Source organism: Cucurbita pepo, chromosome LG06 (assembly GCF_002806865.2).
Source record: "Cucurbita pepo subsp. pepo cultivar mu-cu-16 chromosome LG06, ASM280686v2, whole genome shotgun sequence".
Lineage (NCBI taxonomy): Eukaryota > Viridiplantae > Streptophyta > Magnoliopsida > Cucurbitales > Cucurbitaceae > Cucurbita > Cucurbita pepo.
The window spans coordinates 2,625,726-2,647,166 of NC_036643.1; the positions used below are offsets into that span (position 1 = coordinate 2,625,726).

Genomic DNA, 21,441 nt, shown 5'->3' on the forward strand with positions numbered 1-21,441 from the left:
GGATGAAGTCAAACTTGAGAACCCTGTTCTCGAGTCGTTCGGGGGCGAGAACCCTGTTCTCGAGTCGTTCGGGGGCGAGAACCCTGTTCTCGAGTCGTTCGGGGGCGAGAACCCTGTTCTCGAGTCGTTCGGGGGCGAGAACCCTGTTCTCGAGTCGTTCGGGGGCGAGAACCCTGTTCTCGAGTCGTTCGGGGGCGAGAACCCTGTTCTCGAGTCGTTCGGGGGCGAGAACCCTGTTCTCGAATCAAATTGAACTCTTTAATTTGACCATTAATCGTTAATGTTTAATTTATATTCTAAAAATGTTATAAAATTTAATGAATTTTCATGCCATGAAAATCAATATACTAATTAGAGGTCAACGTTTACAAGGAAAAATTAAATTATTACAAATAATTATTGTTACAAAAATACAAAAATATTAATTGTTCAAAAGCTACAATTTTAATATAGAAACAAAACAATAAAAATGCATATAATTAATGAATTAATTAATTAAAATTGGGAAAACGACCAATTCTTGGTGGTTCAATCGTCCCGCCATTTCTCTCTTCATTTTCAGGCTTTCCAATTTTAGGGTTTTCTCCTTCCTCTGTCCTTCTTTTGCCGTAAAATTCCTCTTCGATATCTGTATCCAGAGTTCTTATTGCTGAATCAGCCGCCGTAACTATCCGAAGTTCTTTACTGACTGGAGGCTTCATGAAAGCAGGGTATCGCTTCCCGCTCTCGAATCAGGTCAGATTTCGAGGGAGTACTGAAATCATATGTTTGTTTGGACGATAACTTGATTTCGTTTCATTTAGGATTAAACAGATGTTATCCATTGTTACTGTGCTTGAATTCATTGATCAATCGTTTGTTTGGTTTCTGTGCAATAATTGATACTCGATCTTTGATATATTTGAATGGACGATTATCCGAAATTCAAATTTGTTCAGGATTGAACCGATTCTATTCCACTATTACTGTGGTTGAATTTCATTAATCAATCGTTTATTTGGTTTCTGTGACAACAATTGGTACTCAATCCTTGTTCTAATTGAATGGATGCTAATGTCAAATTCAAATTTGTTGAGGATTAAACAGATATTATCCCACTGTCTCTGTGCTTGATTTACCGACATTGTTATGCACATCCATTAATTTTTTTCATCTAGATATTTGTTGTTGTTGTCTATGATTTAATTGTTGGAGGAGGTTCATGAAAACATACGCAACTCCATTATCTCGATTGGTGTGGGTACTTAGAAGCTCTTTTTTTACAACAACGTGAGGTCAAGGATTCAAATGTACAAGTTTTAAACCAGGTGAGTTGATAAGATATTTTTAACATAGGGTGATTGATTTACTGTAATTTACTCGACATTTTACTGCAGTTGAGAAAGTCTTACAATATGCTGATGGGTGATCCATGTATCAAGTCTTTGTCATAAATTTTTGGCCATTCATTTCTTCACTGTATTAGAAAATGGCTATTGTCTAGTTGCTTCTAAAAGTGGCCTACGTAGAGGAGAAATCATTAAGACTAGCGGCATGTTTTGTGACACGAATTGAATTGAGAGTCAAATTGCGTCCATGACATAAATAGGGAATCCTAAATAGGGATAGAAAAGAAAGCAGGATCCCACTTTTCGTGGATTAGATCAGAGTCAATCTCTCTTTTTCTGAGTAGAAAACATTTCTTCCAAGAAAAGAGGTACTTTTGAACCTCTTTCAAGTTCCATCATGAGATTCCATAACGAAACTGACCTAGGACGATCAAGTCTCAATGGGAGACCTAAATAGGTACCGGCATGAAGTTAGTTCATGCATAGATGAACAAGCCCACTAACTCTTGAAAGACTCAAAATTAGTACCACTCGATAGAGTACAATGAATGGGATATAAAGATTTGAACTTCTAATTAAAGGAGAAAGAGTACGTATATATTATTGTCGAGCTAGGTTCATTTTAGAAATGTCACCAGGGTCACCAGTTACATGACTATATAGAATACTAATTATTGGTATAGATCCTATTCTAAAGTTTAGTAACATCAAGGGTACAAAATTATATTAAGATCAACAAAGGAGGGGACTTTTGATTACCCAAAAGGGGATAACCTCTTAATTTAAAAAAAAAAAAAAAAATCTAGCACGAAGTTCCATTCCGTGTTTGCCATAAAACATTCATTTCAGAATGGTATGGCCTATAAAATAAAATAATATAACGTGTCAAATGTTCAATGAAAGAAATATGTACTTATGTACTATTGTAATACTAGGAATTTTCTCGATAGATTTCCTCCCTATCAAAGAAAGGTCGTTCAATCCGATAAATTTATTTTTCCATTAACTAAATATATATGCTTGTCAGGTGAATCTCTATCCTTTATAGTAGCAAAAAATGGACTTCTATTTTAAATTCACAGCTCCAAGGTTAAATAAACATGCTTCCGACCACTTCCTGGTACTGCCCCAGTTTTGTTCCTTCAAACGAGGTCGTCCCTTTTAAATTTTATTTAAAATGTATGGCTTTACCAATGCTAGTATTTTTCTTCCTTGAAATGTTTGTTAGGCTCAGGATTAGGGATGCCAGGTTCTTCTTGAGTAACCAACAACAGTGCGATGAGAATTGGAGATCTCTATGGTTAAAAAGAAAACTAGTTAGCTTTATTCGGTGGTTAAATAGTAAGACATCTTTTACCACTTCTAAAGAGACATATTCAAATCTCCAATCTTCGTTCTCGTGAAAGAACGGTTTGGAAAAGACATCAAGACATTCTTCAAGGTTTCATTGTGAAAAAGAGTATGGAAGGTTGGAAGCATATCTTATCAACAGCTTTCTCATATCTATCCCAAAGTTCTTTTAAAAGTGCCTCATCACCAACTTTCACTACAGATAAAACATAAAGGCATAGCATGCATTAGAGGCCCCCATTAAAAGGATAAGGTTCGAGGAGACGAAAGAAGATGAGATAGGCAATTCTCTTGCAGGTGATAGGGAAAGATAGCTGAATTGACAACTCTTGTTGTAAGAAGATAGCCTTTTTCTCTTACAAAGCTTTTCTTCATCTACGTCCCAATTTACTAAACTCTAAGTTCCCTTTTGATAACCACTTCTTTTTCTTTTTCTTTCTCTCTCTCTCTTTTTTTTTCTTGAAAATTGTACTTGTTTCTCACAAATTTTTGGCAACCTTCTCACATTCTTGAAAAGCCCACATGATTTCAAGGAGAGGATTGCGATGATGATTAGAATTTTAGTAATTTAAGAAAGTTTTTGTTGGAATTATCCAAGTCCACTAATTGTATTATTTGAACTTTCCCTCCTCCAAGTTTTTAAATGTTGGCTAGAGAGAGATTTCCACACCATTATAAACATCCCTCCTCCAAGTTTTTTGATGTTGGCTAGAGAGAGGTTTCCACACCATTATAAAAAACGTTTAGTTCTTCTCCCTAACTGATGTGGGAACCCCCTTTGATGTCAGCGTCCTTGCTGGTACACTGTCTCGTGTCCACCCCCTTTCGAGGCTCATCCTCCTTGCTGGCACATAGCTCGGTGTCTGGCTCTAATACCATTTGTAATAACCCAAGTTCATATAGCCCTGTGTCTGGCTTTAATACCATTTATTACCGTTTAAGCTCACTCCTTTTTGAGATTTTCTTCTTGGACTCCCCCTAAAGATTTTTCGCGTTTCACACATTTATAAAGAATGTGTCGTTGTCCTCTCAACCAATGAGATCTCACATATGGTTTATTGAGTTTTCGAGATCTCACATATGATTTATTGAGTTTTGAGATCTCACATATGGTTTGTTGAGATTTGGATCTCACATATAGTTGGTTAAGTTTAGTTAGTTCTCTTATGTGATTGTCTAATTTACTTTATTATTTATTAACATTCAAAGAATTAACTTAGTTTTACACTTTGATAGGTTTTTCTTCCGTTAATGAAGAATATTTTTTTACTTTAGCATTTATCTAGCGTAGCGTTTTCACATTTATTGATTGATTGGCAACTATGGATTGTTACTGTATAAGTAAAAGTAGTGTTTATAAACTTAAATTTGCAAAAATATAAAATATAAAATATAATAAAATAGTTATCAAACGTGACCCAAGTTAGTTGAGGCACTCAATACTAGTCTTTCTAATTTTTGTTTTACAAAGTTTTAATACATACATGTGAGACTGAAACGTTGAAACTTGAATGTGTTTGGTGGATTATTAGGGTATGAAGTAATATTTTTAAAGTCCATTGGAATTAGATAGATACCTTCCAACATGGTTTGAAAGGTGTTGTAACATATGAATCCAAAACGGAAAAGGTAGTAAATAGGTCCAAAGTAAAATATAGGAAATTCGTTTGTCTTTTCGAATGTCTAACCTTCCAATTTGCTCTTCCAACGTGGGGCCCTGTTTTATTGCCTCGCCATACCCCAATATTCCTTTCTTTTTCCTTATTATTATTATTATTGTGAAACAAAGAAATTGTATAATATGCTGTTACAATTAATAAATGAACCAGGTTTTATTATAAAGTAGAGACAAAATAAGTTGGATCAGCAATAACCTAACATTTAACTTTTCATTTTATAATTTAAATTAACTTAATTTTTATTATTTCAAATAAATAAAATACCCTTTATTCTTTAGGTTTGGAGTTTAGTTTTTGTTTGGTGCCTATGTTCCAAAATGTTAGCTTACCTCAGTTCTCTTTCGATCTTAGGTTTTTAGTATTAAACATTTTTACGAGTTTCTGATTGGTATTCCGTGTTTAGTTCTTCGTTTCATGATTTTTCTTCACTTTCTTAGTTTAGCAATATGTGGAGTGAGAGATTTGAATTTTCAATTTCTTGATAAAGTGTATATGCTTAGTTGAGCTACGCCCATATTACGTGTATCAACATTTGGGTTGAGCTATTATTTTCTCTATCTTTTTCTACTTATTTATGAATAATTATATATAATTTTTCTTATTACTTTGGACAAGAAAGGAAAAGTTGATATTTTTTAAATTTTATTACTACCACCAAATTCTACAAAATTATTTATTTAAAAAAAAGAAAATCTTGCTCTAATTTCATTTTTGTCTGAATTATATTAATAGCACATTTTATAACTTTAGATAAGGTAATACTCTTTTCAACAATTTAACGAACAAAAACATACTTTAGGTATAAATTATTGTCCTCGGTATTCGATAAAGTCTAAGGTGAAAATTGTAATTCTTATCCAAATTTTAAGTGTAAATTGATGAAATTAAAAGTGGTGATGATAAAATTTGTGTTTCGAGTCTATTTTCATTAAATTAAATGAAAATTAGTTTTAGTAACAAAGAGCCTAAATTGACTCGTTATTAAAGTTGATTAATAAACATGTTTTTATTTTTAGAATTGATTAAAATTCAAAAAATGGGAAATTATTATTATTATTATTTGAATTTTTTAAAGAGGTGGGAATAGTGGATGATACAACAAATATTGGTAATTTAAAAACTGAAGGAAAAAAAGAAAATTCTTAGTGGATGCAAGCTCCCTCTCTTTCGGCCCCATTCCATTCACATCACTGCCCGGCTGTTCCTCCGTATCATTCTCTAACCTTTTTGAGAAAAGAAAAAAGAAAGAAAAAACCAGACCGGCCCAACACACACCGGTCCCGAACCGGACACACGTGGGGAGAAAAGGGAATATTTGAGGAGCGGAGAATTCACGCTTTCCAATACCATGAGAGGGGGAAATTGGAATTCTTTGCCTCCGACCGCCAAGTAAAATAAATAAATAAATAAAAATAAAATTCAATTTTATTTGGGGAAAATATTTATTATTTTATTCGTATGCGTAATTTCATGTTTCCTCGTTCTACCCTTTTTCCCCTTCAGAATCTGATTGGTCTTCTCTTTCTCAACAAATTGAAGGAGCCCTAAATTCTTCTTGATCTGCTCTGCAATTATTGCGTGGATTTGTCTGAATCCAAGAGATTAATGTCATTGCAAGCTTAGCTCTGTGTCTATTGCTTCAACTGGGAAACATTTTTCCCCTGCACGGAGATTCAACTTTTTTTTCTTCTTTTTTTTACTCTTTTTTTGCGCGTTTGTTATTTTCTTCACTGAGCAATTCGTATGCGGTTCTGAGCTTCCGGGTTCTTTATGCATAATCGGCGTTATTCGCGGTATCGTTGGCCTTCTAACCACCACAATCGAGGAATTTATGCGTGGTGGCGAGGTTAGAAGCTAAGGGCGTGGTTTATTTGGTGGGGGAAGGATAAATGCTTGTTTCCGGAAGTATAGGGCTTCAGGTCCTCTTGGTGTTTGTGGTTTTCCCTGTAATCTACTTGGTAATCCGGCGTAAATGGCGGCTCTCTGTGGCGAGAAAGGAAGAAATTAATCGTTTGTTAGTTTTGTCATCTGAGGAGGCCTTTAGAGCTGAGCTTGAGGCATCTGCTGGGTATACTTGTACATCGATTACTCCTCTTGGTCACCAGTGTGCTGTCTGTTACTCTACAACAACCACACGCTGTGCTCGTTGCAAAGCGGTTCGATATTGGTATGTTTATCATCCATCCTCGATACTTGGAACTGTGAATCTTCTTTTTTTGGGGTTGAATCTCTTCTATTTTTTGTTAATTTCTTTATCACCTCACCGTATGAGTTTTAGATCGGGTCCATTTTGAAATTAATGTGTGGGAAATTGTTGCCCCCGGATTCTAGTCGCATGATTCTATTTCTGTTCGTCTTGAGCATGTAAGCACCATATGCCCTGAAATTTGTTAGCTTGCCTTATTTATCGTAAGGGTAGATCGTGAAGAGACCTCTTGTCTGTTAATCTCAGTTCAACAACAAACTTCTTGGTGAGGCTAGGCTATAACTTCTGTGTGCAGCAGAACTTTCTGAAGGGATTGGAAATGGTTAAGCCATATGAGTATATGAGCATCTCAATATTTTCTTATAGTCTGTAGTTGGGTTTTAAGTATCAAAACAGATACTGCTTTGGAATTGCATAACATTACCTAATACTTCTAATTTCTTTCTTTAGGTATTTAAACCTCCGATTTGTATTTTTACTAAAGAATTTTTTAGGACCCATTTCAAATTCTTGCTGCTAATTGATTTTCTACTTGATTGAATTGTTTAGGACTTGTTTTGTGCTTCCATTTTTTGGTAATGTTGGTAATGAAACTTCCTTTTCTTTCTTTCTTGCTAAAGAAATTTTATGTCGCCTGTTTGATGGAGACACTAAACTGTCTGAAGGCATTAATTTGTCTTGGAATACCAATACCAAGTAATACCCATACTAGTGGAGATTAAGGAAATTATATCACTTCCCAACATTTCCTTGTTAGCAAGTATAGCCTATTTTAGTTGGAAACAGGTTTGGTCTCGTCTTTCTGTTCCTACATTGTGTTACTTATTTTCCTGCTTGACTCAATAGTTGTGAACTTCCATGCTGAAATGCAAGTGCAGCCCTGACAACTTTTTTCAAACATGAGGGATAACATCAAAGCCTTTGTAATATGAATTCCATTGCTGTTGGGATACAATTTATTATCTTGGCGTGGGTTCTCTGGTGCTTGTCATTAATAGTAAATCGAAAAACAAATTAAATTTTAATATGCTGCCTCCGAACCTTCTCCTCTTCCTTATTTACTTGGAGCAATTATGCTAGCCGAATTTATTGTATACTGATCCTCATTATAGTTTAGGGTCAAGTGTCAAATCAAGTGTTTTGGACTTTTTTTCAGTTCTGGCAAGTGTCAAATCATACACTGGCGGCAAGGCCATAAGGAAAACTGCCATCCTCCCAGCATCTCCGATCGGCCTGTTGCATCTAGAGCAGATTTTGAGCATAAAGTGACAGAACAAGACCATTATGAATCATTTACTTCTGATTCATCTGCTTCATCATTTTCTGGATTCTCCAGTTCAATTATAAGCAGTGAATCATCTGATGATACTTCTACTAGTGATAGTAGTAGTCAAATTGAACCAGAGAAATTTGATGGATATATATCTGCTGATGCAATACCCGACTCACTTGAAACTACAAGAGGTATTGACATTGTTGGTCAACCCAAGCCATTGTCACCCATGTTTGGTAACCTGGTTGGTTCTGTGGATAGTTTTCCCTCATCTGGTAAATTGAATCAGCTTAAACCCAGCGGTAGTCATGGAAAGGATTCACGCTCTTCCATTAATTCTTCTAGTTTTGTAATTGATAGCAATCATAAAGTGTCTGGTGCAACAGTCTCTTCTGATTTTTGGGCTAGAACTCTCGACCACAAGGGACCTACAAGCGATTCCCTGGGTAATTCCACCTTACCCAAATTCAGTGGAGGCCACGGTAGGAAGTTGCATAGTACATCATCGTTTTCGTTCAACTCATCGAATGTGTTGCAAGCTTGCAGCTCTGATGAAACGGATGCATCCAACATCACTCTTCCTGGTGCCTCAGAATATAAGAAAGATAAAAAGCCCATGGATGGGGAAAATTTATCAAAAAACTATAGTATCCCTTCAAATGTCTGCAATTCTGCCCCTTCCAATAATCAAGGGCATAAAAACACTGGTAATCTTAAGCCAGCATCAACTTCCCATGTACTTAGATCCAAGTCAACCTCAAGTGTTCGTCCACGAAATGCTTCAGGAGGCAAAACACTTGATTCAAATGTCAGTATTTCACCGCCTTTGAGATCTGAAAGGTCAAGTAAGGTTGTGGTTGACACTATTTCTAAGGTACAGAGTAAAGATGGAAATTTCTCACAAAGAAAAATTGATTCTGAATATTCTCCACCTTCAAATGCTGGAGGGACATCAGTTTCACTTTCACGCATTCAGCCAGGAAGAGTAGATAGTGTGCAGGCAACTTCTGGTGTTCCCGCCGAAGTTGCATGTAATCTCAACTCTAAAAATGGATTGAGAATGTCCATGTTGAAAGTTGTTGATCAGTTTAGAGGGTCCAAGTTAAAGAACAGCCACGCTTGTACAGTCTCTGAAATGCCTGGAAGGCTTAACTATAAGGTTTTCTTCTATTTATTTTTCCTTTCTCCTTTTCTTTTATGAAATTTATTTCAGCCTTGAAATTAATTCCTCTTACGTTTTTATTAGGGGCTTTTCTCATATGATCACTTTGTTAAGCTTTATAATTGGAACAAGTTGGAATTGCAGCCGGCAGGCCTCATTAATTGTGGGAACAGGTTAGTGGTCTCTGTTTGAATCCTATGAGATAAGGTGTTGCTGTTTATGGGAAATATGGACTATGAATCTTCTGGTTCTTGGCTGGTTAACACTGAATACATCATATATGTTGATTTAATATGGTTTGTCTTTTAAGTGTATTTCCATTTCTATTTTATGCGGAAGATAATCCCTCACATTTTCTACAATTTTGTGCATTTCATTAATGCAGTGATAGAACCTTTCTAGTTTTATCTTGAATTAGTTCAACTGTTGTTACTTTATGTTCCTACTTCTAGTGTATTCCTCTAACATGTTGTCATAATAGTGAATTAAACTTCTATTTGCATGTTATGTGACCCATACAACCTTCGGTTGCTGAGGTGTGGGTTTATTGGAATATGAATCAAGATAAAATCCTCCAAGGCTAGATGTAGTTTTGTGCACCTTGTAAGGTTGTAACTGCAGTCTCATCAATTCGTAGTGAATCTATTTTTTTTCATGGTATTTTACTCGGAAAATTTCATGTAGGCTCTATTAGCCCTTTTGATTTGAGCACTTACGTCCTATATTTGTGAAGTTTTCCAACCTGTCTTGCTTTACTTCCCTGCAGCTGCTATGCTAATGTTGTACTCCAGTGCCTTGCATTCACTCCACCTTTGACTGCTTATTTTCTCCAAGGACTTCATTCCAAATCATGTACGTTTCAGATCACTGGGTTCTTTTTCAGCAGTTTCAACTTCCAAATCTCTTGATCANGATTTTCTGTTTTGTCGGTGTTTTTGTTGGTTTGAGTTGCAGGGGAGTTGAAGAAGATGTTGGTAGGGATTTGATATCAGGTATAAGGAAGGGATGGTGTTTTAATTGTGAGTTTGAAAGTCTAATTTTGAAAGTCAAGGAAGGGAGGTCCCCATTATCTCCTGTTGGGATAATTTCTCAGTTACCTAATATTGGTCGTCAACTTGGTAATGGGAAAGAAGAAGATGCCCACGAGTTTCTGAGGTGTGTGACTAAAATTGTCTTGGGGCACCCATGTCGTAATTATAATGGTTTAACTTCTAAATAATGTTAAACAATCGTATTGACAAGGTAAAATGGCAGGTATGTCATTGATACAATGCAATCTATTTGCTGTATGGAATCTGGTGTGAGCTCATCAGGCTCTTGGGAAGAAGAAACAACTTTGGTGGGACTCACTTTTGGAGGCTACCTTTTGTCAAAGGTAGATTTAAACTTGGAATTTGGAAGTTAAGATTTTTTTTTTTTTTTTCTTAGAGGGAAAATCATGTAATTGTGATTAATGATATCCCATAATCATCTAGGTAAATTGAAACTTAGGATTTGTGATTTTTCTGAATTTTAACCAGGAGTAGTTTATAGCAGAATAGGTCTTCAGAATGTGAATTTCCCCTTTAACTTTGATCGATCTATCAACAGATAAAATGCACAAGGTGCCAAGGCAGATCAGAACGGCAGGAAAGAATTATGGACCTTACAGTTGAGATAGAAGGGGATATTGGTAGACTGGATGAGGCTCTTCGAAAATTTACGAGCAAAGAGATTTTGGACGGTGACAACAAGTATTTGTGTGGCAGGTTGGTTATTATTATTTGTTTTGTGATGCTTGCTGTTTTTACTTATTTTCTATTTTCCATCAAATCTCTTTGTTTATGGTCTTTTACTCACATTAATCCATACAATATTTGTTCAGATGCAAATCTTATGTAAGGGCAAAAAAGAAATTGAAAATACTGGAAGCTCCCAATATTCTCACTGTTGTATTTAAGCGCTTTCAGGTACGTCTTTAATTCAATGGTTATTTTCGTGCTCTGAACTGTGTATATAGCTGCTAGTGTTCATCTCTTATATATTTGCAGTCAGGTAATTTTGGAAAGCTCAATAAGCCTATCAAGTTCCCCGAGATATTAGATCTGGCGCCATTTATACGTGGAACGAGTGATAAATCGCCCATATACCGGCTTTATTCAGTGGTGGTTCATTTGGATGTCATGAATTCTTCGTTTTCGGGACACTATGTGTGCTATGTCAAAAGCGCCAAAAATAAGTGGTTCAAGATTGATGATAGCACGGTATACGTTTCAATGTCGTTTTTCATTCATGGTCCTTTAAAGCTTCATTTTGGCCCTTAGTTAAAAAGTCCCAACTTTGTTTCCTTTCATTATCACATCTCAATTGCAACCTTGATAGTACTGAATGAATTTACATGATTAGTCTTCTTCGCTCTTCCTTTAGCTAATTTAGTCATTACCATGGCATTTGATCAACAATCATTGAACAAGCCAGTAGTTCGTTTTCTTCGAACAATTCGACATTTTTACTAAGCTTTATCTTTTCATTACTACTTCGTAATTTGTAGGTAACTCCGGTCGACATTGAAACTGTATTGACGAAAGGAGCCTACATGCTTCTTTACTCGAGGTAACCAATCTCCGGATCTGGTAAGATTGAAACTAGTTTACCTCTCTTCTCTGTTCTGATTTTGTTAGCTACATTTCAGGTGCTTGCCCAGGGCGCCTAGATTATTACGGCACGGGACTGTTGCTGTCGATCCGAAGACCAGAGCAACACATTCCAGGATAGATGAAAGGAATACAACAGCTAAAACCACAAGTACTTCGACACGTCAGTCATACACGAAAGACACTCCTGGTGAACCTGGAAGCATTCGCTCCATTCATTTTGGACACCGCGAGTTTCACAGGCTTTTTGATGAGGACTCATCCAGTGATCATTCATCTCTCATCAGCAGTACCTCTGATGAAGGTTCCTACAGTACCGAGAGCACTCGCGACTCGACAAGTGCCGATGAGTTGTCAGATTATATATTTGGTGATCCAAGTCGCATGTGGAACACTAGTCGAAATATCCCGAGTTTAAGTCCTCATCTTCATCTCCCTTGAACTTGAAGCATTCCCTTCTGGCTGATCTGGACAGGTACGCATCGCCTTCTCCCACTCGTGCAGAGCCTACCATGAGGATAATGGTCTCGCAGAAGATAAGAGAAGAGGAAGCGTCCCGTTTTTGCCGTTCTGACTCGAGTAGACGAGGTAGAAATATAGTAACTAGTAGTAGTAGTAGTAATAGTAGTAATAGTTCGGAAACTAACACTGACCAATGACCAATGTAAAGTGTAGTGTATGTATTAGAAAATCAACCCAAGAAAAGGATATACTCAATTATTTAACTGTTATATACATTGAGTTAGAAATTGGTAAATAAGAGTTGAAGCAATGCTCTACTTTTGAATTTTATGCATTTAGTAGCTGTTAAATAAATAAATAAATATTCCACAAAAAAAAAAGATCATTATTGAATTAAATACAACTTCAATAAAAAGGTTGAGTAATTGTCACATTTAAATTAAATTATATAAATCATTAATTATAAACAAACCATGGCTTAATTTTTATTTTTAAATCATTTAATTTGAATATTAACTATTTTTTATTAAAAATATAAAAATATAAAAATATATTTAGAGAGAGAGAGATAGAAAAATGCTTATTTGTCCCATCTCATCTCAGAAGAATCTTTGTCAGATTGGTAAGAGATCCCCATCGCGTTAGGGGCAGCGGACCCTATAAAGCCCCTATTTACCCTTTTAATTAATTAATTAATTAATTAATTAAATGGATAAATATTTTTTGGTTATTATTTAAAGAAAAAACAATACGAGTTGTTCTACTTATTTAATATCTATCTATGAATTTGTAAAATTACATTTTCTTTTAATTTTAAATGTATAAGTTATAATCTTTCAGCATAGTTTTCCTCTAACATTAATTTATTGAGATAAAATTGAGATTTTAAATATTGAAATAAATTTTAAAAAAATAATAATGAGGATTCAAAATTCAAATGTTTATTGTCAACTTGTGCTTTACCCATTTTTCTATATTATTCCAAAGCTTTTGATGAGAACTATTGACCTTTTGGAGGCAAGTTGGAACGATGGTGACCATAAGATTTCCATTCATTGCAGACGGATAACAAAATTTTACTTCGGACTTTTTTTTTCTTTGTCCAAAACTCAAATTCATTTGTTAAACGTAAAATAGATTATATCTGTTTATAAGTAAGATAATCTACTGATTTATTTGTTGCTATAAACTAAGAAGAATCTTCCCAAATCTATGATTCCATGGTTTCTTACCATGTAATTTTCATTATACACATCAGTAAATACATGAGGTTGTGACCCACCGTGCCATTCAACCTAACAGTCCTTCCATTTTTAAAATGACATCAAAACAAAAATTCTAGTTTAGATAAAGTTGAAGATTTGAAAGTTTGACGTTTTTAGCGATAATTTATTATTATTTTATTCGTTCATATCTAAGTTGAAAATTTGAACTTTTGACTCTTTTGGGTCGATAATTTATTTAGTTAAAANTGAAAGAGGATAAAAAAGAAAAGAAAAAGAAGTAAATGTGGGAATGTAATGGGAGAGAGAGAGAGAGAGAGAGAGAGAGAGAGAGAGATAAGGTTTGGATTATTATTAGGGTGTGCCTCCCACAACCCTACACCTATCTCTTCCATATTCTGATCCTTTCCGGACACACAAATTAATGCATTCCCAAACACTCCCTCATCAAATAAATAAATAAATAAATAAAAGAAATAACTAAGTTCACCCAAAAGGATAAACCAAAAAAGGGTTCAAATTTCCTTCTTTACCCCTCATAATCTCTCCAAAACGCAATCTCTTTCTCCTCTCTAATCGACATGAGATCTTACTCTCCACTCTCTCTCACGACTCAGTGTCCTCGTTAACACACCACTCCATGTCTGACTTTTATACATTTGTAACCGGTCAAACTCACTACTAACAGATATTATCTACTTTAACTCATAACATATCGTCATTCACTTTACAGTTTTAAAACGTGTCTACAGAAAATTTTTCCCTCTTATAAGAAATGTAATGTTATTTCGTTCTCTTTTTCAACCGATAAGAGATCTCACAACATCTGGTTATAAAATTCTTAGAATTAAATAAAAAATACAATAACCTATAAAAATATTTAATCTTAGTAAGCTTTTATTTCTTTTTTATTCTTCCTTCATAATTTATAAAGAAATTTAATCTAATCCTATAAAAATATTAAATCTTAATCATAGTAAGCTTTTACATCAATTACATTAGTTGAGAATTAAATTGTGATTTAAATAACCCTAGACAATTTTTTAAATAATAAATAATAAAAATTGGAGAGAGTGAGAGACAGAACTCCCACAGATTTAGAGAATGATCATAAGTTTATAATCAAATAATCCTGACTCCATTGGTAATGAAGCCTTTNGAGAGAGTGAGAGACAGAACTCCCACAGATTTAGAGAATGATCCTAATCCTAAGTTTATAATCAAATAATCCTGACTCCATTAGTAATGAAGCCTTTTGGAGCGGGGAAGCACAAAGGAAAGCCTCGGGAGCTTACACTCAATGGAGCGGGGAAGCACAAAGGAAAGCCTCGAGAGCTTACACTCAAAGTAGACAATATCATGTTATTGTGGAGAGTCGTGTTAATCTAGGAAAAGCTGCAACTTTTGTTCATAAAGATTAATAAAATAAATAAATAATGGATGAATGAACGAATTTCAGAAAGGGAAATTAAGTTCCAACACGCGATATTAAGATGAATAAAAAGAAAATTTTGGTGTTGATCATATTCTTAAGGCGGTTCAAATTTCAAAGGGTTTTCGAGGGTCGCTTTCGGAATTTCTATAATCTTCGAGGACTAAACCCTAAATACTCAGAAATTTAACGCAACAAAAATCAAAAGAGGAAACCCTAATTCAAACCTAAGAAAACTTCACAAATTGATTTTGGTAAACGAATTGGAAACGGAAATCGAACTAATTAGTACTGGCGGTGGTGCGGCGGACCCGCTTGTCTGGCGGCCGGCGTCCATATTACGTCCGATGATGAGTGAGTGCTGTACATCGGGAGAAGACCGCAGGTTTCGGTAGCGGCGGTGCTTTCGCTGTCTTTGTTGCCGGAGATCGGAGAGTGGTCTTCTTCCACGTCGCTGAAGGTTAATTTCTTGACCTCGTCCTCCGATGGCAGCCGCTGATACGACGGATTGTTGAATGAGGCGGCGATTACATAGACGGTTCCGGCGCTGATTAAAGATCCGGCGACCAAGCCGCCGAAGATCTGGCCCTGTGGTCCCGCTAGCGTGATGGTGAATCCGTTAGGTATAGGAAACGACGTCGTTTGAGGAACGAAAGTAGCGCAGACGGAAAGGATATCGAATCGTCCACGGAAAGTGACGGTCGCCACAGGAGACGAAGGCGGCTGCCGGAGAGTGACGTCAGCGATGTTTCCATAAGCGTTGAGAACACAAAGCCCTGTGTTTCGGCGGCGGCAATATCGGGCAACAGCCTCGACAATATCGCTACCACCGGGAACTTCAAGTACATAAGGACTCATCGCCGGCTCAGCGTCGCGGCCGGCGACGACAACGGCCGCCGGCTTCGGCTTGTTTTTGGACCCCGGCGGACGACCTCGGGGGCGGCGGACGACTTCTATGGAAGCTCCGTCGCCGGCGGATGCCGATTCTTTGGGGAACATGGCGTGAGTGAGAGGCGAAGGGCCGGCCGCGGAAGCCTCATCGACGGCGGAGGGAGAACCGCGCGGCGGCGGAGTTGCGGCGACGGGGAAGGAGCGAGGAAAGGGATGAGAATGGGACGGTGGTTGGTGGTGGGGCTTTGGGAACATGTTGGAGGACGGACTTCCGCTCTCTCTCTCGATTTAGATTGCGTAAAGAAGCATTCTCTGCATGTTTTTTCCTTTTCTTTTTCATTTTTTTTAAATAACAAATATAAATATAAATATTATAATAATAATGGGAAAGAGAAAGGGTATGTAGAATCTTCCGGGAAAAAAATAAAAGAAAATATTTAAGATATTTGCATTTTATTTTTTTTTATTACAAACTCTTAGAACCTAATATATTTTAAATTTGATTTAATAATTCACATAATTTTTAATTTCTATAATTTTAGAAAGGTTGCAAGGTAGTATATAATATAATTAAAAAAATAGTTATTAATATAGAAAAGAAAGGTTTAAAATTAGAATTAATTATTTAATAAAAGAAATAATAGAGAGAGAAAAAAGGTGTAATGAGGAAGACGACATCTGTAGTACTATTTCTATAAATGGAAGATTTGATCTCCACTTCTCTCTCTCTCTCTACACATTTGGGACCATAAACTTTTGATGCCATTCTTTAATTTATTACTTTCTGCCATCTTTTTCCATTGGATTATATGATTAATTATTAAATGTTTTATTATTAAACTTTCAATTTTTGGTTTTGTTGTTTATAGGTTTGACGTACTTATATATTTTTTTAAAATTTTTATAGATATATTAAATAATAAAAAATAGAATATATATAGATATATATATATATATAAGACGTGCATCATTTCACTTTTTTTTTTATCTATGTATGTTACGAAATGTTGAAAATATATAATCTAACTGAGCGAGAACGGCTTAGAAATTTACTAATTAAATTTATAATTTAATAAATTTGTTTTTAAAAAATTAGAATTTTTTATTTTCATTCTTAAATATTTTTCATATTTTAAATTTTTGAGTCATATATCCCAAAGGAAATAGTAATTGGTAATTTCTCTGGTTTATATAGTTCATTGAATTCGTGAGATTCTTCTTTCTCTTTATGCAAATGGATTGAATAAAGGGAAAAAGGAAAAAGGGAAAGAAAGCTCCCCTTAGAGTTTGTCCTTACATATAAAGGGCATCATAAAAAAATGAATATATATATATATATATATATATATATATGTAATGTAGCCCACCGCTCGCCCCAAATCTTACCCAACTTTTCAGGTCATTTAATTTCCGTCATTCCACTTTAGCTCACCTCCAAACACCTCGCACCTATAGTTTATGAGCAAATGTTATTCCCCCGTCAAGGTTGAACGAGTATGCTGATGAATGAAAGTTGATGATTTATAAAAGAAAACGTAAGATATTTGACAGTTTTTTCACAAAATCCAAGAATTCTACCCTTTATCTATCCCGATTCACGCCCGATACACGCATGGATTTTCAGCTTGAACTTAAGAACGTTAAACAAAAAAAAGGAAAGAAAAAGAGAGACCCACACCCATCAATTTTGGCCTCTGCCAAACCCATGTGGAAGGGTGGAATGATAATGATGAAGTGTAAGATTTGAAATTTTGGAAGGCAATAAGGATTTGAAATAACATGACATGATTGCTTAGCTTAGCTTCCAAAGTCATCATCTTTCCCCACTTCACTTTCAGGCTGAGCCTACTTTTTTCTCAAGAATTTCGTATAGAAACAACACATTTGCAACTTCAAGTCTAAATTCATGTAACTTGAAGAAACCAAAACGTCGGGATCCCCAAAAGAATCGTTATCAAAGTTCGAGATTGTGTAATCTGTGTTTTCGGTTTGGTCGAGTCGAGTCTAGTTTCGTTAGCTATGAACCGTTCGTCAATACCCAAAACAGCGACGGGTCAAAATAGGATGGTATGAATCCAAGTGTTTCTTTTTTTCTCCTTCAAGTTGTCAAGTGGCTAAGAAGAGAGGCAAGAGAAGGACATCTCTTTGAACAAAAGTGGGTTGAGAAAGCAAACCAACCTAGAAAAGCAAAGGCCATATTTTCCTTCCCTTGATCATCTGCCAAATACAAACAAAGAATCCAACAGTAGAACTTGCAGTTGAAATCAACCCATCAGAGACAAATCAATCAAGTTGGCCACAAATGAGTTTGTTCCTATCGGGTTCGGAATAGCGATATGATAGAGCGGAATAGAAGAAGATACAAGAGGTGTACATATAGGAAAATAAGCTAAGTTTTCGAGGATAAGATCTCAAAACAAAAATCTATGATCGACATGGAAGTTGCATATCATTCTAACTTTCTCCATCCATGCTCTTGGCGATATCGAAATCACGAGGATTCACGATGCCGAGTCAACCATGTCTTATAAACTTTACACTATCTTATAGAACACCCAGCACAATAGTGTTATCCATCAGGTTAAAATCTACCTATCAGTCAGAAATCAACCAAATAAGCCAGAATTTACTGCATTCTGGCCAAGCCACGGGACAACCATGCACTCTCCCCCACTTAATCTAATCATCATCCTCGATGACTTTCTCGAGGACACAATCGTATCGCCAAGTGTGACACTCGGCAAGAACCATTTTATATGTTTCATGAGAAATTCATAGTTTTAAAACTCGAGACAGATGTACAACTTATAGTACAGATCCTGTTCAAATAAGGTCGTTCCTCGAGAAATTATAAGTGTTACGGCATTACAAACTTTCCTTCATCTATAAACAGAGTGAAGATCTCACAGAATAGAATAATTTATCTAATGTATACTGATGAAGGGAATATATACTTCAAAGTAGTAAGGGAAATTTTATTTTTCCAGATCCGCATCCCCATCCCACTTGAATAAGAGATTATAAAGGGGCAGAGGGTATAACCAAAAGCAACTATGGCCCATAACCAGATTGCAAAAAAAAGCATGGATAGGTCCAATAACTATGAAAACCAACAGTAGCAAGTCAGGTTGAGATTCAGTCTCAACACATTAATTTATAAGTCATAAAGCTGATAGATACATTACATAAGACGTGTAGTTTTGATCTGCTTACCGACTGAAGTCGAACAGAAATCCAGCATTGATTGGAGGGAAGAACTTCGCCATAGCCAATTGTACTAGGTCGATGCTGACGACGGATAGAAGAAGAGCAACGCTTAAGCAGCTATGTGAACAAGATCAAGAAACAAACAAATTGATTAATAACTGACTTTTCACAACAACAATTTGCTCGAAGTCCACCTTTTTGTGCAAATTAATCTGCAAAGGGAAGGAAGACCAAGCCCAAGTCCACCGCTAGTAGAAATTGTTCTCTTGGGGCTTTCCCTTTCGGGCTTCCCCTCAAAAATTTTAAAACACGTTTGCTAGGGAGAGGTTTTCATACTCTTATAAAGAATAGTTGGTTCTCCTCCCCAACCGATGTGGGATCTCACAATCCACCCCTTTTGGGGCCCAACGTGCTCGCTGACACACCGTTCAGTGTCTGGCTCTAATACCATTTGTAATAGCCCAAGCTCACCGCTAGCAGATATTGTCCTCTTTGGGCTTTCTCTTCTGGGTTTCCCTCAATGTTTTTAAAATGCATCTGTTAGGAAGAGGTTTCCACACCCTTATAAAGAATGTTTCGTTCCCCTCCCCAACCAACGTGAGATCTCACAATTCACCCCCCTCGGGCACTGAACTATTAACTGCGAAATGGTTCGATAGTTGGTGCTTAGTTCAAGAAGAAACCAGGATTAAAGGAACCTAGCCACTTACAGAACTATTAACTGTGAAATGGGCAACTCCCATTTCGAATCCATAATTCAGTTCATGAGATGATAGGCGTGAACTGTGATGTGTTCATAGCAACCTGCAGAAAGTGGTTGGCAGTGGCAGCCTCAAATGGGGTTGGATAAAGAACTCCAAATTATCATTGGTGGTTTGAATAAAGTTACGTATTACATATGAACATGCAGAGGAAAATCAGGAACTACCCATCTAGTTTCTACAACCGAAGCCTAAAATCAACAAAGAAAACAGTAAGCTCAACATTGCACCAAATGTTACCTCAGGTTTCCCCAGCTTCCGCCGTCTTTGTTCTAACTCGTCTGAATACAACCGCTCAATATAAAGACTACAACAACGAGAGAATCAGGCATTTCCAATCGGCTCCATAAATATTATCATAATTCTCGAAAAAATTTACAATAACTTAGGCTGCAGTCGGCGGTTTCCGCGGCCTGCCCCTCTTCCCTGTGCCAGTGTCACTCACAATCGGAGTCCTAGCAACCGCCGCCGCTCTTTCACTACCTGTCACCGTCTCCTCCGCCGCCGCAGTTTCTCCATTCCCACTAGTTTCTTGCGGCTTGTTGGAGAATATTGGGGGCATCCAATTGGGGAACGCTGTCGCAGGTGCAGCTGTTTCGCCACCCTTCCCACCTTTCTCGGGAATTTGAGCGGCAAACCCCATCGGAAAGAAACCCCAGCAGCAATAGTAGGCTTCCTGGCCCTGAACGAGCGGCGGAAGAGACGGAAGCAACACCGCCTGAAATGCCCTCTTGCAATTCTGACACCGCAAACAGCAACCCTCATAAACCCTAGGATACTCCAATAACACATAACAGTAAGGGCAAGCGGTCCAGAAACTCGATAATTTCACCCGCTGATTTGGAGATTGATCGGCCTTGGCGCCATCGTTACTCTCAAACTCGTGCTCTTTCTTCCAACTGGATCGTTGGCTTCGGCGCACCGGAAATTTGTTCTGCTGGGACAAATCGATCTTAGCAGAGAGACTGAGCTCATTATCATAAAGTGATTTCTTCGAGTGGTCGGACAATACAGCCCACGAATCTGCAACCAGCTTGAAAGCTTGATCAGCGTAAGGAAATTTGTTCTTGTCGTGATGTAGAAGTAACGCGAGTCTCCGATACTGCCTCTTGATGAGATCCGAATCATCAGATTGCCGTTCAACCTGAAGAATCGAATACCAATCATTGTGGTTGTTGATTCGCTTCTCCGATGCCAATAACACATCCGCAACCGCTAAGATCTGATCGGAGCCAACCAAAAGAGGCTCTGTTTCTTGAGCTAAGATGGCGAAATCTTTGGAGCCTGTGAAATCACGGTTGTGCAAGAGTTTCTCAGCGATTCCAAGCAAGCGTTCTGCTTCAACCTTGTTGGAATTTTCCATCAAATTTTCCTCCGATTCTTCCCGAAATTGGCGGGTCTGTTAGGGAACCGAAAAAAAACAAAAATCAAATACGATAAGCGTGCTTCCGATTGCAAAACTAGCACGTTCTTTCGCAATTTGGAAAACTAGCACGTTCTTTCGCAATTTGGAAAACTAGCACGTTCTTTCAAATTTTGGAAAACTATCGTCAAATGGAACCACTGAAAAGACTCTTTTGCCCTAACTAGCACGTTCTTTAGCATGAATTTCATGACCTAACTAGTTAATTTTTGTTTCTTCATTTGCTTTTTTTAGCTCTCAATATACATTTTAATACCAGAAACGCATTCCTTAAAAAATGTCGAAACCTCTCACTAGTAGGCATATTTTAAAACAGTAAAGCTAACGGATCGGACTAAAGCATACAATATTTGTCAGTGATGTGTTTGAACGGTCACGCGAGGACATTGGCCCCCAAGGAGGGTGGATTGT

At 36.8% G+C, this 21,441-nt stretch overlaps 3 protein-coding genes across 5 annotated transcripts; 1 reads left to right on the plus strand and 2 right to left on the minus strand.

Annotated features, from left to right (window-relative positions):
* Window positions 1–5,800: 5,800 nt before the first annotated feature.
* LOC111797023 (ubiquitin carboxyl-terminal hydrolase 16-like) lies at window positions 5,801–12,418 on the plus strand. Its single transcript, XM_023679872.1, has 11 exons — window positions 5,801–6,524; window positions 7,720–8,995; window positions 9,083–9,171; window positions 9,765–9,850; window positions 9,991–10,153; window positions 10,253–10,373; window positions 10,589–10,746; window positions 10,863–10,947; window positions 11,029–11,241; window positions 11,529–11,590; window positions 11,670–12,418. The coding sequence occupies exons 1-11, from the start codon at window positions 6,247–6,249 to the stop codon at window positions 12,070–12,072; spliced, it is 2,934 nt and encodes a 977-aa protein (XP_023535640.1). The 5' UTR covers window positions 5,801–6,246; the 3' UTR covers window positions 12,073–12,418.
* A 2,392-nt stretch (window positions 12,419–14,810) lies between these two features.
* Window positions 14,811–16,030, minus strand: LOC111797310 (AT-hook motif nuclear-localized protein 17-like). The gene has a single exon (XM_023680288.1). The coding sequence runs from the start codon at window positions 15,892–15,894 to the stop codon at window positions 15,034–15,036; it is 861 nt and encodes a 286-aa protein (XP_023536056.1). The 5' UTR covers window positions 15,895–16,030; the 3' UTR covers window positions 14,811–15,033.
* Window positions 16,031–18,677: 2,647 nt separating this feature from the next.
* LOC111797386 (dnaJ homolog subfamily C member 14-like) lies at window positions 18,678–21,047 on the minus strand. Of its 3 annotated transcripts, XM_023680371.1 has the most exons (3): window positions 19,848–21,047; window positions 19,557–19,650; window positions 18,678–18,963 (listed from the first exon to the last, which is right to left on the minus strand). In XM_023680371.1, exon 1 carries the CDS (start codon window positions 20,968–20,970, stop codon window positions 19,993–19,995), a length of 978 nt encoding a protein of 325 aa, XP_023536139.1. In that variant the 5' UTR covers window positions 20,971–21,047; the 3' UTR covers window positions 18,678–18,963; window positions 19,557–19,650; window positions 19,848–19,992. The 3 variants fall into 3 exon arrangements, with proteins under 3 accessions (XP_023536139.1, XP_023536140.1, XP_023536138.1); XM_023680372.1 differs by lacking the exon at window positions 19,557–19,650; XM_023680370.1 differs by having other exon boundaries at window positions 18,707–18,963; window positions 19,557–21,047.
* Between the last annotated feature and the right edge of the window lie 394 nt (window positions 21,048–21,441).